We start from the raw sequence: 12,244 nt of genomic DNA on the forward strand, positions 1-12,244 counted from the left end.
CATGTCACTTTTAAGAGGACTCTCCATGGCATAGCATGTCTTATAATTAATTCTTCTTTCCTTAGTGTTCTGAAATCTTCACATCCTTCCTTGTGGAAAATCATCTGGCATTTGTAGCGTGTTGGAAGGTCTGCCAAGCACCTTACAAATGTTCTCTCACTTGATATTCACAAGTCTGGAGGTGGATGCTATTATTATCCCCATTTTACAGATGAGAGCATGGAGGCTGGCAGGGGTAAGGTGACTTGCCCAGTGTCATATGGCTAGATTTGAACTCAGGTCTTCCTGACTTCAGGTCTGGTGCTCTTGCCCACCAGCTCATGCCACTAGCTGCCTGTGTAGACATAGGCACACACATGTACACAGAGGCACAGCAGCGTGTTAGGTTGTGCAAAACCCTCTCCATCTCCCTCCCGGGATCCTCATCACCCTGGCCGGGCAGTGCTATCGTCACCACCATGACACTCAGGTGCCTGTTCGGAGGCGGACAGGACACTCCTTGGCACAGGGTTTTTATTAGTCACAATGCTTCTGCACACGGATATTTTCCATGTGCGTGTTTGCTGTTGAATTAAAGGTGAGTCCTTTCTGGCTGTTACTGACCCCCCTGGGGTTATGAGTCCAGGAACAAGGCCTCTGGATCAAAGGGATGAGCGATCTGAGAACTGCTTACACTTAAGCTGTCCTGGCAGCTGGACCAATGCCCCGCTTCCCCAGCAGTGAGCTCATTTCACTCTGGAGTTCATAGATTAGACAGCAGTAAGTCCCTGCCCGAGCTCCACGTACTGGCAGTGTTTTGGGTCCTCCTGGCTCAGAGTGAATGTCAGGGGTAGCTTTCTCTTTTGCCAACTTCTCGCCCCCCCCCCCCATTTTATTAAAGGGGCCATCCCTTGACTCACTTCTTAAAGAGGCCTATTCGCTGAATGAATATTACTTCACTCAAAGTGAGAAGCTGAAAAGGCCTGAGCCTACAAGGGCCAGGGTCTCCCACTGCATCCTGGGCCATCTCCAGTCGTCCTGACGAATATCTGGCCCCTAGACCCAGAGGGCTCTGGAGGAGAAAGGGAGGCTGGTGACCGTGCACAGCCTCCCTCACTCCCATCCAAGTCAGCTGCGAGTCCTGTCATCATCCCCTGATGTCACGGTCCTCTTCCAGGATGAAGGTCAGACACAAAACACGTGAAGCTCTAGGCATCTGCAATCTCTTCCCACTGAAATGGCCCACTCATGCTAGCCTTAGGTCCATCCTCCTTCCCACTGGCTCCTGGCCAGCCAGTCTACCTTTACTGGGATCCTAGCCTTTCCTGAAGCCAATCCCGATGACAGCATGGTTCCTGAGCCCCAGTTCCCCCACTCCCTCAACCGCAAACTTCCTAGTTTGAATGTCCTTAATCTGTAGTGCCCTGATTTTAATAAACAGCTGCTTCTTCCTTGAAGACAATGCTGTCTGCTCACTACTCATGGGATTAGTCACTGACTGCTGTCCCTTCGCTCTTCAGTGATCTTTAGACAAAGTGAGATTTCTAAGAGGCAAGAGTCTTGCCTTATACTGGTATTCTGTTTTGATTTACTCATTATAACAGTCTTTATGCTGATTTTTTGCAGCTTTCTTTGTGAGAACGTTTTCTTTTACTCTTTGTTATTCTTGGGCACATTTCTTGAAGTTCTGAGGTGGAGAGAAGTTGGGCTTTGGCTGAACACTTTGCTTCTGTCCTATATCACTTCGATTTGGAGGCAGTCCTTCCCACTTGAGTTTACTGATGGTGAAGCAGGCTAGGCCTCTGAATGGGAACTTTCCCACATTCGCTACCTTCAGAGGGATTCTCCTAGCATATCTGGTGGTATGAGTCATGAAAGCTTTCCTGTTTGCAATACATTTATAGGTGGAGTTCCCTCATACAGAGTAAGGGCCTTCTTAAGACTCGAGGGTTTGCTACATCCATGACATTTACAGTTTCTCTCTAAGGTAAATTCTCTGATTCTAAGTAAGATGTGATCCCCAAATGACAAACAGTTTTCACATTCATGGGCTCTATGCACGTCAATTGATTTATGCTCAGTAACAGCTCAGATTTAAGCAAATCAGCCTTTCTCTAATGACTAAACACTCAGCTTTTCTCTCTAGTGTTACTTCCTTCATGTTAATAAGGACTGGTGTCTACTGCATGCTTCCCCATAGTCCTTATATTCATAAGGTTTCTCTTCAGTATGAATTAGGCAGTATTTCCAAACAACTGATCTCTGGACAAAGGCCTTCCCATTGCTCACACAGGTAAAGCTTGTTTCCAGTAATGAATTCTCTGGTGCTGATTAAGAGCTGCTCTCTGAATGAAGGCTTTGCCACATTCCTTACATTCATAAGGTATCTCTCCAGTGTGAATTCTCTGGTGTTCAGTAAGAACTGTGTTCCTTCGGAATGCCTTCCCACATTCTTTACATTTGTAAGGTTTCTCTCCAGTGTGAGTTATCTGATGATGTATGAGGGCTGAACTCTGCCTAAAGGCTTTTCCACATTCCTTACATTCATAAGGTTTCTCACCAGTGTGAATCCTCTGATGGTGAATAAGACCTGAGTGCCCACTGAAGACTGCTCCACATTCTCTACATTCAAAAGGTTTCTCTCCAGTATGGATTCTATAATGTTGAATAAGAGAGGATCTCTGTTTGAAGGCTTTTCCACACTCATTACATTTATAAGGTTTTTCTCCAGTATGAATTCTCTGATGTTGAATAAGGGATGAATTCTGGCTAAAGGCCTTCCCACAATCCTTACATTCATAAGGTTTCTCAACAGTGTGAGTTCTTTGATGCTCAATGAGGTATGAGCGCCAACTGAAGGCTGCCCCACATTCCTTACACTCATATGGTTTATTTCCACTATGAATTCTTTCATGTTTAATAATGTCTGATCTCTGGCTGAACGCCTTCCCACATTCCTGGCATTCATAAGGTTTCTCTCCAGTGTGAATTCTCTGGTGTCGAATAAGATGTGAGTTCTGCCGGAAAGCGTTTCCACATTCTTTACATTTATATGGTTTCTCTCCAGTGTGAATTCTCTGATGTTTAGTAAGGCTGGAGCTCTGTGTGAAAGCCTTCCCACATTCCTTACATTCATAAGGCTTCTCACCAGTGTGAGTTCTTTGATGTTCCATGAGGTAGGAGCGCCAAGTGAAGGTAAGCCCACATTCTTTACACTTATATGGCTTCTTTCCACCCTGAAGTTGGTCATTTTTAGCAACATCCAACTTCTGGTTGAAGGCCTCCCCAAACTCTGTGTAATCGCAGGTTTTCTCACAAGTGTGGGTTTTCTGGTGTTTAGTAAGACCAGAGGTCCACCTAAAGGCCCTTCCACAATGACTGCACGTATAAGGCTTTTCTCCCTCTTGAGTTCTTTCATGATTTACGATGTCTGAATGGTTGCTGAAAGCCTCCTCATATTTTGTGCATTGGTAAGGGTTCTCTTCACCATGAGGTTTCTGATTTTGAATAAGGGGAGAGCGCTTGCCAGAATTCTGTCTATGTTCTTCCAGATCATAGGGTGCATTTCTGTTCTGCTGATTATGGGGGAGATTCCCACGCTCATCATGAGCCCTCAGTCCTGGGTGCTTGGGCATGCTCTGGCTGAAGCTTCTTCCTAAGTCAGTACCCTGCTCAGTGGGCACCAGGACAGTCACCTTGCTTGGAGTCTCCCCTACCAGGGTTCTCATGTGTTTCCAGGACGTGACCTCCTGATAAGGACTTTCAAAACCTGCGGGGACCTGGGGAACAGCATGCCTTCTAGGGCTGTCCAGAAATGTTACCAGTAAAGCTTCTCCTCCTTGTCTTCCAAGTGACCCCTCCTGGTTCCCAAATCTAGAATCCCAGGCTGAAAGAAATTCAGAAGGAAAAGAATTTGAATCGGAGGTATCAACGACCTCAGAGAGCTAGTCCAACCTTTAATAGAATCATGACTCTCACCAGCCCACAGAAAACTGGCAGCCTATGGAAGTGATGCAAGCACAGGACACCCAGAGGGAGGGCACAGCCCCACTGTGTTGGACCATGGCCAGACAACACTGGAAGTCTGAGGTTCAGTGGAAGAAGTCACATTTTAGAAAGGGCACTGATGACCAGGAGGGGGTCCTGAGGAAGGACACCAGGATGGTGAAGGGCCACAAGTTCAGACCAAACGAGTGTAGGCTGTCTCACTTTAGTATGTATTCCCAGGACTTGCACAGTATTGGGCACATATAAAGCATTAAATAAATGTTTTTCACTTCTTCATTCATAGCTCAGAAGATCTAGGGATGGTTAGTCTGAAGAAGAGAAGACATGGCAGCTGTCTTTGAGAATCTGAAGCACAGGCATGTGGACCAAGGATTCCAAGGGGTGGGGTACCTTTGGCCTGGAGGCCACATGTGGCCTTCTGGGTCCTTGGGTGAAGTCTTCTGACTGAGCCCAAGTTTTACAGAAAAAATCCTTTTATTACAAGGGGATTTGTTTTGTGAAGTTTGGATTCAGTGAAAGGGCCATACTTGAGGGCCTAGGGGGCCATATGTGGCCTGGAGGCCCCAGGTTCCCCACCCCTGGATTAGAGTTTGTCTTCTTGGCTACCAGAGACAGAAAAAAGGACCGTGGGTGGATGTTCCAAAGAGGCAAATTCTGCCTTGGTATACACATGGAAAACCTTTCTGAGCAGCTCAGCTGTCCAGAATGTGAATGGGCTGCCTGAGGAAGGAAGTAGCCTCACTGGGGCTCTCCAAGGGAGATTCTGGGGTGGACCCGATAGCCTCTGAGGCCCCTGACAATCTGCTAGGCTGTCCTGCTGTGTCCTCACTGACATGGGGGCAGCCTCTCTTTCTAGGGATGAAGAACCCAGGGCTAGGAGAGGTGACCAATGTGGCCATGAAAGGATTTAGTCCCCAGGCTGAGAACAGGCCTCAGGCCAGGCCTGCTGCCTCCTATCTCTGTGCTCTCCCACTGAACCATGTTCCTGACTACACAGAGAGGGAGGACCGCCACAGGATGAGGATGAAGGAATGGACAATGAGACCAGTGGGGAGGGCCCTTTTCACTCAGAAAGTGATGGAGTGAGCCATGGCAAGGGGGCTGGTCAGAGGGAAGCTGGACAGCGGGCAGGAAAACAGCCACCTACAGGAAGAGGCAGGCAGGCTAGCTCAGCACAGAAGGAGGGCGTGACCCTCAGCTACTACCGATCGCTCAGTCACACAAGTGACCAGGTTTTAAGGACCCACACTGTGCCAGGCCCAGGGAAACAGTCCCTGCCCTCCAGGAGCTTACATTCCACTGGGAAGACAACACATACACGTGGAAAATTACACCACGTCTTTTGGGGAAGTGGGGGTAGGCCCTGGCACCTGGGCTTCTGGCTGGGCCTGGGGCAGGAGGTGGCACGTTAGCTGAGCTCAGAAGGAATCAGGGCTTCTAAGAGGCACAGGGGAAGAGGGAATGTGTCCCAGCAGGGGGTACAGCCTGTGCAAAGGCACAGCGATGTGACCATGGGGGAGGAACAGTGTGGCTGGACTACAGAGGGCATGGCCAGGAGGGATGGGTAAGACCTGGGCAAAGGCCTTGGTGCCACAGAGGAGTTATGGCATCCGAGAGGCCCCAGGGAGCCACAGCAGCTCACTGAGCAGGTACGTGACATGAGCCCCCTCAAGGGCATACACTGACTTATGTGTGTGCACTGAGCAGACAGAGTGATCTCTGTGCGAGCCTCAGGCTTCGGATTTCCCTGACCTTGGTGACAGGGGAGGCGGCGGGTACATGCCCCTGCACCAGCCCACCCTGCAGAGAGGGCCATACCTGAGGGTCCAGCAGGGCTGTGGCATCCCCTGGCTCCCAGACACCGGGAGGAAGCGTCTCCTTCCCAGGGCCAGGGGCTCCTTGGGACCTCCCCCTGCAGATCCGAGGCTGCTGGCTCTTCCTCCTGTTCCAGCCAGGAGACCAGGTGTGGTTTGTCCTCTATTAGCCCTGCCCAGGGGAGAGGAAAGGAGAAAGTTGTGTACTGGGGATGGTGGACGGGGGTGGCTCTGATTGCCAATGGATGGAGAACCTCAGAATCAGTGAAGCCTCAAGCCTCTCTTTAGCACATTCTGCATTTGAGGTGAGAGGGTGAGTTGTGGAGTGGATGGGGACCAGCCTTGGATTCGGGTCCCGCTTCTGACCCTGGCTGTGTGTGCCAGATGACTCCCCAAGACCACAAGTGATGGCGAAGGTGCTGCTGGGGGTGTCTGAATGCCAGAGCGCCCTCACAGGACATTCCCTAAAGCAGTTCAATCCCAGGGGGCCTGGGGCCAAAGCAGTGGAACTGCCTACCTCCCCGTGCTCAGATACAGAGACAACAAGAAGCCCTCCCTGCAAAAGCTTCTATCAGTGGGAACCTGTGTTAAGAATGTCCACTTCGGGGGGACAGCTAGGTGGTACAGTGCCAGGAGTCAGGAGGACCTGAGTTCAAATCCAGCCTCAAACACTTAACACAAAACTGGCCACGTGACCTTGGGCAAGTTACTTAACCCCAATTGCCCTGCCCTCCCCCCTCAAAAAAAAGTAAAAAAAAAAATGTCCCCTTTACTCACACACATGCACATGCACTTGTATGCACACACAGAGTAATTGGGTGAGTGCAGGCACTAGCAGGTAGAGGGATCAAGAAAGATCTCATGTCAGGAGGGCAATGGGAACTGAGCTCTGAGGGGAAGGAGAGCGAGCTTCCAAGGAGCAGAAACAAAGGGGGGGCTACCTGGGGGGTGACAGTCCTCAGACACCTTAGGTGGGGCCATTATTACAGACATCCCATGGGGAGATGATTTCCCCCAATGAATGCTTGTATCTTCTAGTTACAGCCACAAACGTCCAGTTTGTCTCCTGTGATACCCTCCATCCCTTCCTTTCAAAAATTCTTTCCCCCACATCATAAATGCAAAAGGGAATATCTTCTATCCTCTTCCATTAAAAAAAAATACTTGCCTTCTCGATCAGCTGCATTTGGAACTTGTGTTACACGTGGTTGGAGATGTTGGTCTGACATCTTTCGGCCCCAGGCTCTCCAGTTCTCTCAGAACCACCCTCCACACAGCTGCCTCAAGGGCAAATCAGATCAGCCCTTACCCTGTCAATATGCTCTGGCTTCCCCCCTGCTGCTCTAGGCATGAAACCCAACACTTGTGTTCGGCTCCGAAAGCCCTTTGCTTCGTGGTTCCAGCTGCCTTTCTTGTTCTCTGGACCCCAATTTCCTCTTGTTTAAATGAGGTCAGTAGACTTGGGAGCAATGCCAGACTGAGAAGAGAGCCCAGCAGAACAAAAATGGTTCAATTATGTTCCCCAAATGGGCAGCAAGACAGAGGGGACAGTCCAAAAAGCCCTGGGCTGGGACTCAAGGGACCTCACTTCCCAGCACATTCGTAGCGAGCTTGCTGTGTGACCTTGGACAAATCCCTCCCGCTCACTCAGCCTCAGTTTCCACCGATGTAAAATGAAGGAAGTGGAGTAGATTCGACTTGTGTCTTCTGAGGGAGAAGAGAGCGGGAAGGACTTAGAGAAAAGAGGGAGCAGGACACCAAGAGGGATTCAGAGATGGGGCCCGCGTATATAGCGAGCAGTCCCTAGTTCCGTCCAAACCACATCGATATAATTGGAAATGTTGAACAAAATAAATAAAAACAAGGCACATCATAGATGATGCTATTTGTGGTTTTGGAAGTTGAGACGTGGCCAGCAGGACTGGTTCTGAGTCTGACCCTGCTGCCTTCGGTCTCTGGATTAGTAACAGAGAACAAAGGGTGAACTCGAGGGAGTCTGAGGAAGTGGGTGGAATGCTCTGATTAGGGAGCCTCCAAGTTCTCCCTCCAGTTTCGAGGAGGGGCAGGATCCCAGACAAGGAGCTATGGGGGGGGGGGGAGGGGTGCTGAGCAATTTCACTCAGTCTTTGTGGGCCGGATAAAGTACTGGAGATGGCCTCCAGGGCAGCTCCAGACCCTTCTAGCTTTGAAGTGATGGCCCTGGGACTAAGGAGGATTCAGAAGGGAGATGAGGGAAATGGAATGATTGGAAAGTTCACCAAGTGGGTAGAGGGGGCAAGCAGAATTCAGTAGGTTCTGGGGGAAATTCTAGAGGAAAAGTTAGCCTAGGAAGGACGGGAGATGCTCGAGAATGAAATTCCGAGACAAAATGGGGAAAATGCCAGTGAGGAGGGAAATAGGAATCGTCTAAAGACATGCACAAGGAACTCTCCCACAGTGTTCATTAAGCAGCGCCCAGAAGACAGAAGAAATGACCACAAGAGGGCACCACTGTCCAGATGACAGTCTTGGTGATGCCCAGGCTCAGAATGACCTGAGGCTGGCTGGGCTTCTGCACTTCTGCTCACCTCAGAGGCACAGGGCTCCTTTTAACAAACTGAGAGACAAAGCAGAGTCTAAGACTGGGTGAGACCTTGGCTGCGGTGGAGGCTTATTGTAACCATCATGATACCTAACACTGACCAGGGTAGCCCCAGGCCTGGAGTTCAAACGTGGTCCCAGAATCTTACTAGCTGGGTGGCCCTGGGCAAGTCACTTCACCCTGCTGGCCTCAGTTTCCTCATCTGTGAAATGAGCTGGAGAAGCACATGGCAAACACCCCAGAATCTTTGACAAGAAAACCCTCCCATGGGGCCACGGAGAGTGGGTAACAACTGCAAGGACTGAACAACAACAGAGCATTGACAGAGACGGCTCAGGGTCACCAAGGGCTTTACGCAAAGGATGCCCTTTGCTCGGCAGAGAGATGAAGCATTTAATAAACACTGACTGCGCCAGGCTGGGCTGCTGCTGCTGCCCCAGGACACAGCAGCTGAGGCAATGCTAAGGGGAGCAGTGCAGTCTCAGGTGCCTCAGCTCAGGAATTGTGATTGTTCCCACGTGGCAGAGGAAGAAGAGGAGGCTTCTGGCCTCCACCAGCAGCAGGGCAAAGACGGCCTACCCGCAGGCAGCCCAAGGCTCCTCCTGCTGCTGCATCTCTCCCCAGGGGAAGGCCTGGAAAGGAAAGACCTGCCCTGGAGGGACCCAAGTTCCCTGCCCCCAAACTGGAAAATGTGGTTACTGAGCCACCATCTGTGAGGCTGGAAGATCCTGGACAGGGGCAGAAGCACCAAAGGCTGGAGAAGGGCAGAGAACGGAGCCACCCACTGCCCCACAGGAAGCCTGACTGACTCTGGGGACATCCCAGGCCCTTGAAGAGATGGGGGCAAATGGCCTCTGGGGTCCCTTCCAAGTCTGGGACCACGTCAGGGTCTCCCCAGTGGCCAGAGGAGAGCCAAGTCTTGCTCTGCCCCTCAGGAGGCCAGGAATCCCCCAGCTGGAGGAGCCTTTGCTGGGGTTGGTGGGCGTGGGCAGGAGAGGGCCAGAAGCCACACTGTCCTGGAGCCCCAGAACAAAGGAGGTACCTCAGAGGAGCGGGGCTCTGCACCCCCTCCCTCCCCCCAGCCCCGGGCCCAGGGGAGGCGGCCTTACCCAGGGACACCAGGTTCCTGTAATTCTCCAGCATCACCTCTTTGTAGAGCTGCCACTGAGCAGGGCTCAGGCACCCCCATTCCTCTTCGGTAAAGTCCACAGCCACGTCCCTGAACGACACAGCTTCCTGCAACACCAAACACAGGCGGCTGGGCCAGGGGCTGGGGACCCGGGCGAGGCAGCAGGAGGCTCCTCAGAGGCTCTGTGGACTCTGTGCCTGGTTTCCTCACGGCCTCTGAGGACCCTTCCAGCTGCCCATCTCTGCTCCTCTCAGCCCAGACATGGCCCTGGGCCCAGGGAGGGTCCTGGGGGCCCTGGATGGTGAGGATGTGGATCTGGGGGTGGGGACCCTATGCCCTCCAGCCAGCTGGGGAGGTGGGGGAGGGGGTTCTGAGGGCTCCTCTGGGACCCTGCCATTGGAGGCTGGACCAGATGACCTCAGGGAAGGAGGCCTCTGAGCCAGGCCTGCAGCCCAGGGTCTGGCCAGCCTCATCTATGGCTGATTCTCATGAGTGATCCCAACCCCAAGAGGCCCCCAAGATCTCGGGAGCAGCAAGGCCTGGTCTGGGGGCCTGCAGGACAGGCCTGGAGGAGGAGACCCCGACTCACCTGGTCTAGAGCCAAGAGAGCCCTGGGGGCCTCGCCACAGTCCTCTGGACTTCCCTCATGGGGAAGAAGGAGCTTCAGAGACATGAGACCTGAGACCTGAGAGGAGAGAGAGGAGCCTCTGTCACACCTTTCAGGGTCTGCGCTGGCCTGGGGGGAGGCGCCCCAGCCCCAGGCCCTGCGGGTACACAGACACACACAGAGGCAGGCCTGGCAGCGCCCAGTGCCAGGCTCCTCAGGAGAGAGGTGGGGAGACAGGGATGCATCTGCAGGAGGAGAGACCCCCATTAGGGCCAGGTCGGCACCTTCTCTTATGCCCGCCAGCTGGGGTTATGGTGCCCGGGGCACAAAGACAGGAGAGACACAGTCCCTGGCCTCCAAGGGGGGCACAGCACGGACAGAAATAGTCTCCTTCACAGTGAGTGTGATGCGCTCTCCCGCTGGGGGATGAGGGAGGGTTTCTCGGAGGAGGCCATGCCATAAGGGGCTGAGGATCCCAAGGCCGAGGGAGGACCTGAGTAGCGATGCCCCAAGAACAAACCCTGCACTAAATGCTCAGAGGGTGAAGCCCCCTGGCTCTCCAGGAGCTCGCCTGTGTCCTCCTCTGGGAAATGAAACTGATCCAGACCGTGAGGGGCTTTGCATGCCTAGCGGCCAAGCCCAGGCACTTGTTCACCCTGGAGACAGAAGTAGCCCCGGGAGATGTCTGAGCATGGACAGCCCCATTCTGAGGAGATCGTGGGGGAGGGATGTGGAGCTGATGGTCCTGGAGACCCCGTGAGCAGCCCTGCCTCAGGGGAGGCCAGAGGAGGGTGACCTGAAGTGGGGTGGGGAGAGTGGAAGCAGGCCGCTGAGTCCGAGGTTGTTTCAATAGGGTTTGAGAAGGGTCATCGGTGGTGGTGGTTGGGGGGGAGGAGGCCATGTCCTGCAGCACGGGAGGCCCACGGGGTCCACGCTGGGGGTGTGGCCGAGGGCTGAGAGCAGCCCGGCACGGGGCAGGCAGCGGGTCGGAGGGCAGATGTCCACAAACGGACTGTGGCAGCGTGCGTAACCGAAAAGTCCTGGGCCCTGCGAAGCCACGACCAGGAAGGATTCGGAGCCGCCGGGGAAACCTCCCGAGAACTGATGCAGCGTGAAGTGAGCAGAACCAGGACACCTCGCACACAGATGAACGACTGGATGGGAAAGGTGGAAGCCTGGTGGCTGGTGGGCGGCGTGGGAGGGGGGGGCGGGGTGAGGAGTAGGACCTGCAGTGGGGCCAGGAGAGGTCAGCAGCTCCCCTGGGAGATGCCCCTGCGCCAGCTGGGGCGGGGAGCTCTGTTCCTGGTTCCCAGTGTGCCTAGGGCAGTGACCCGCTGAGGGGGGGAGCTGGGGGCAGTGCTCACGTGCTTGGCCCCCGAGACCCCCGTGGGAGGCACTGGGGCGGGGGGAAGGCGCCCCAGAGGCCTCCTGCATCAGGGCGGGAGAGGGGGGAGACTGGAGGGGCAGAGACGCCGGGACATAGCTCGTGCCCGCCTCGGGCGCCCCTGCCAGCACCCTGCGGACATGCACCCACGAGCACCCACGGGGTGGACACGATCTCAGTGACACAGCACCCAGGGACACGCAGGCACACGACACACACACAATTACTCACGGCCACACAACCACACCCGCCGGCCCGTGACGTCACAGGGATCATTTCCCGAAACTCTGGCTGCCTCTCCCCAGCTTCAGGCTCCGGCACCCCAGCAGAGAAGTGACACCAGAGCACTGCGCCTGCGCCACTCGATGAGAGGCCTCTGGGAATTGTAGTCCAGAAGCTTCCTGGGCATGCGCAGTGGGCCAAGGGAGGTAGTGTGAACAGCCTTGGAAGGAGCGGGCCCCTCTCTTCTTTTTCTGCCACCCCTCTGACCGCTGCCTCCTCCTCTTCTCCACCCTCCCACCATGGGGTCCTGGACCCTCTCCTCTCCTGCTTCTGGCACCCCTCTGACCTCTGCCTCCTCCTCTCCTCCGTGGGCTCTCCGCCCTCCCACCATGGGGTCCCAGATTCTCTCCTCTCCTGCTTCTGGCACCCCTCTGACCTCTGCCTCCTCCTCTTCTCCGTGGGGTCTCCGCCCTCCCACCATGGGGTCCTGGACCCTCTCCTCTCCTGCTTTTGGCACCCC

General features: G+C 54.0%; 1 protein-coding gene across 2 annotated transcripts in view; it reads right to left on the reverse strand.

Annotated features, from left to right (window-relative positions):
• Window positions 1–11,879, reverse strand: part of LOC138170837 (zinc finger protein 345-like) — a 35,236-nt gene extending 23,357 nt beyond the window's left edge. Inside the window, exons 1-5 of one of the 2 annotated variants that reach the window (XR_011170758.1) lie at window positions 11,734–11,879; window positions 10,101–10,196; window positions 9,492–9,618; window positions 5,806–5,973; window positions 9–3,865 (exon numbers count right to left, since the gene is read on the reverse strand). Coding sequence is in view for 1 of the 2 variants with exons in the window: in XM_069100344.1 (XP_068956445.1) it covers window positions 2,337–3,865; window positions 5,806–5,973; window positions 9,492–9,618; window positions 10,101–10,196; window positions 11,734–11,778 (1,965 nt within the window). In the remaining variant the exon portion in view is untranslated. The remainder of the gene's footprint in view (window positions 1–8; window positions 3,866–5,805; window positions 5,974–9,491; window positions 9,619–10,100; window positions 10,197–11,733) is intronic. The other variant, XM_069100344.1, reaches the window with a different exon arrangement.
• Between the last annotated feature and the right edge of the window lie 365 nt (window positions 11,880–12,244).

Source organism: Petaurus breviceps, unplaced genomic scaffold (assembly GCF_028583685.1).
Source record: "Petaurus breviceps papuanus isolate PSGF00001 unplaced genomic scaffold, PetGlider_PUasm1.0 398, whole genome shotgun sequence".
In the NCBI taxonomy this organism is placed as follows: domain Eukaryota; kingdom Metazoa; phylum Chordata; class Mammalia; order Diprotodontia; family Petauridae; genus Petaurus; species Petaurus breviceps.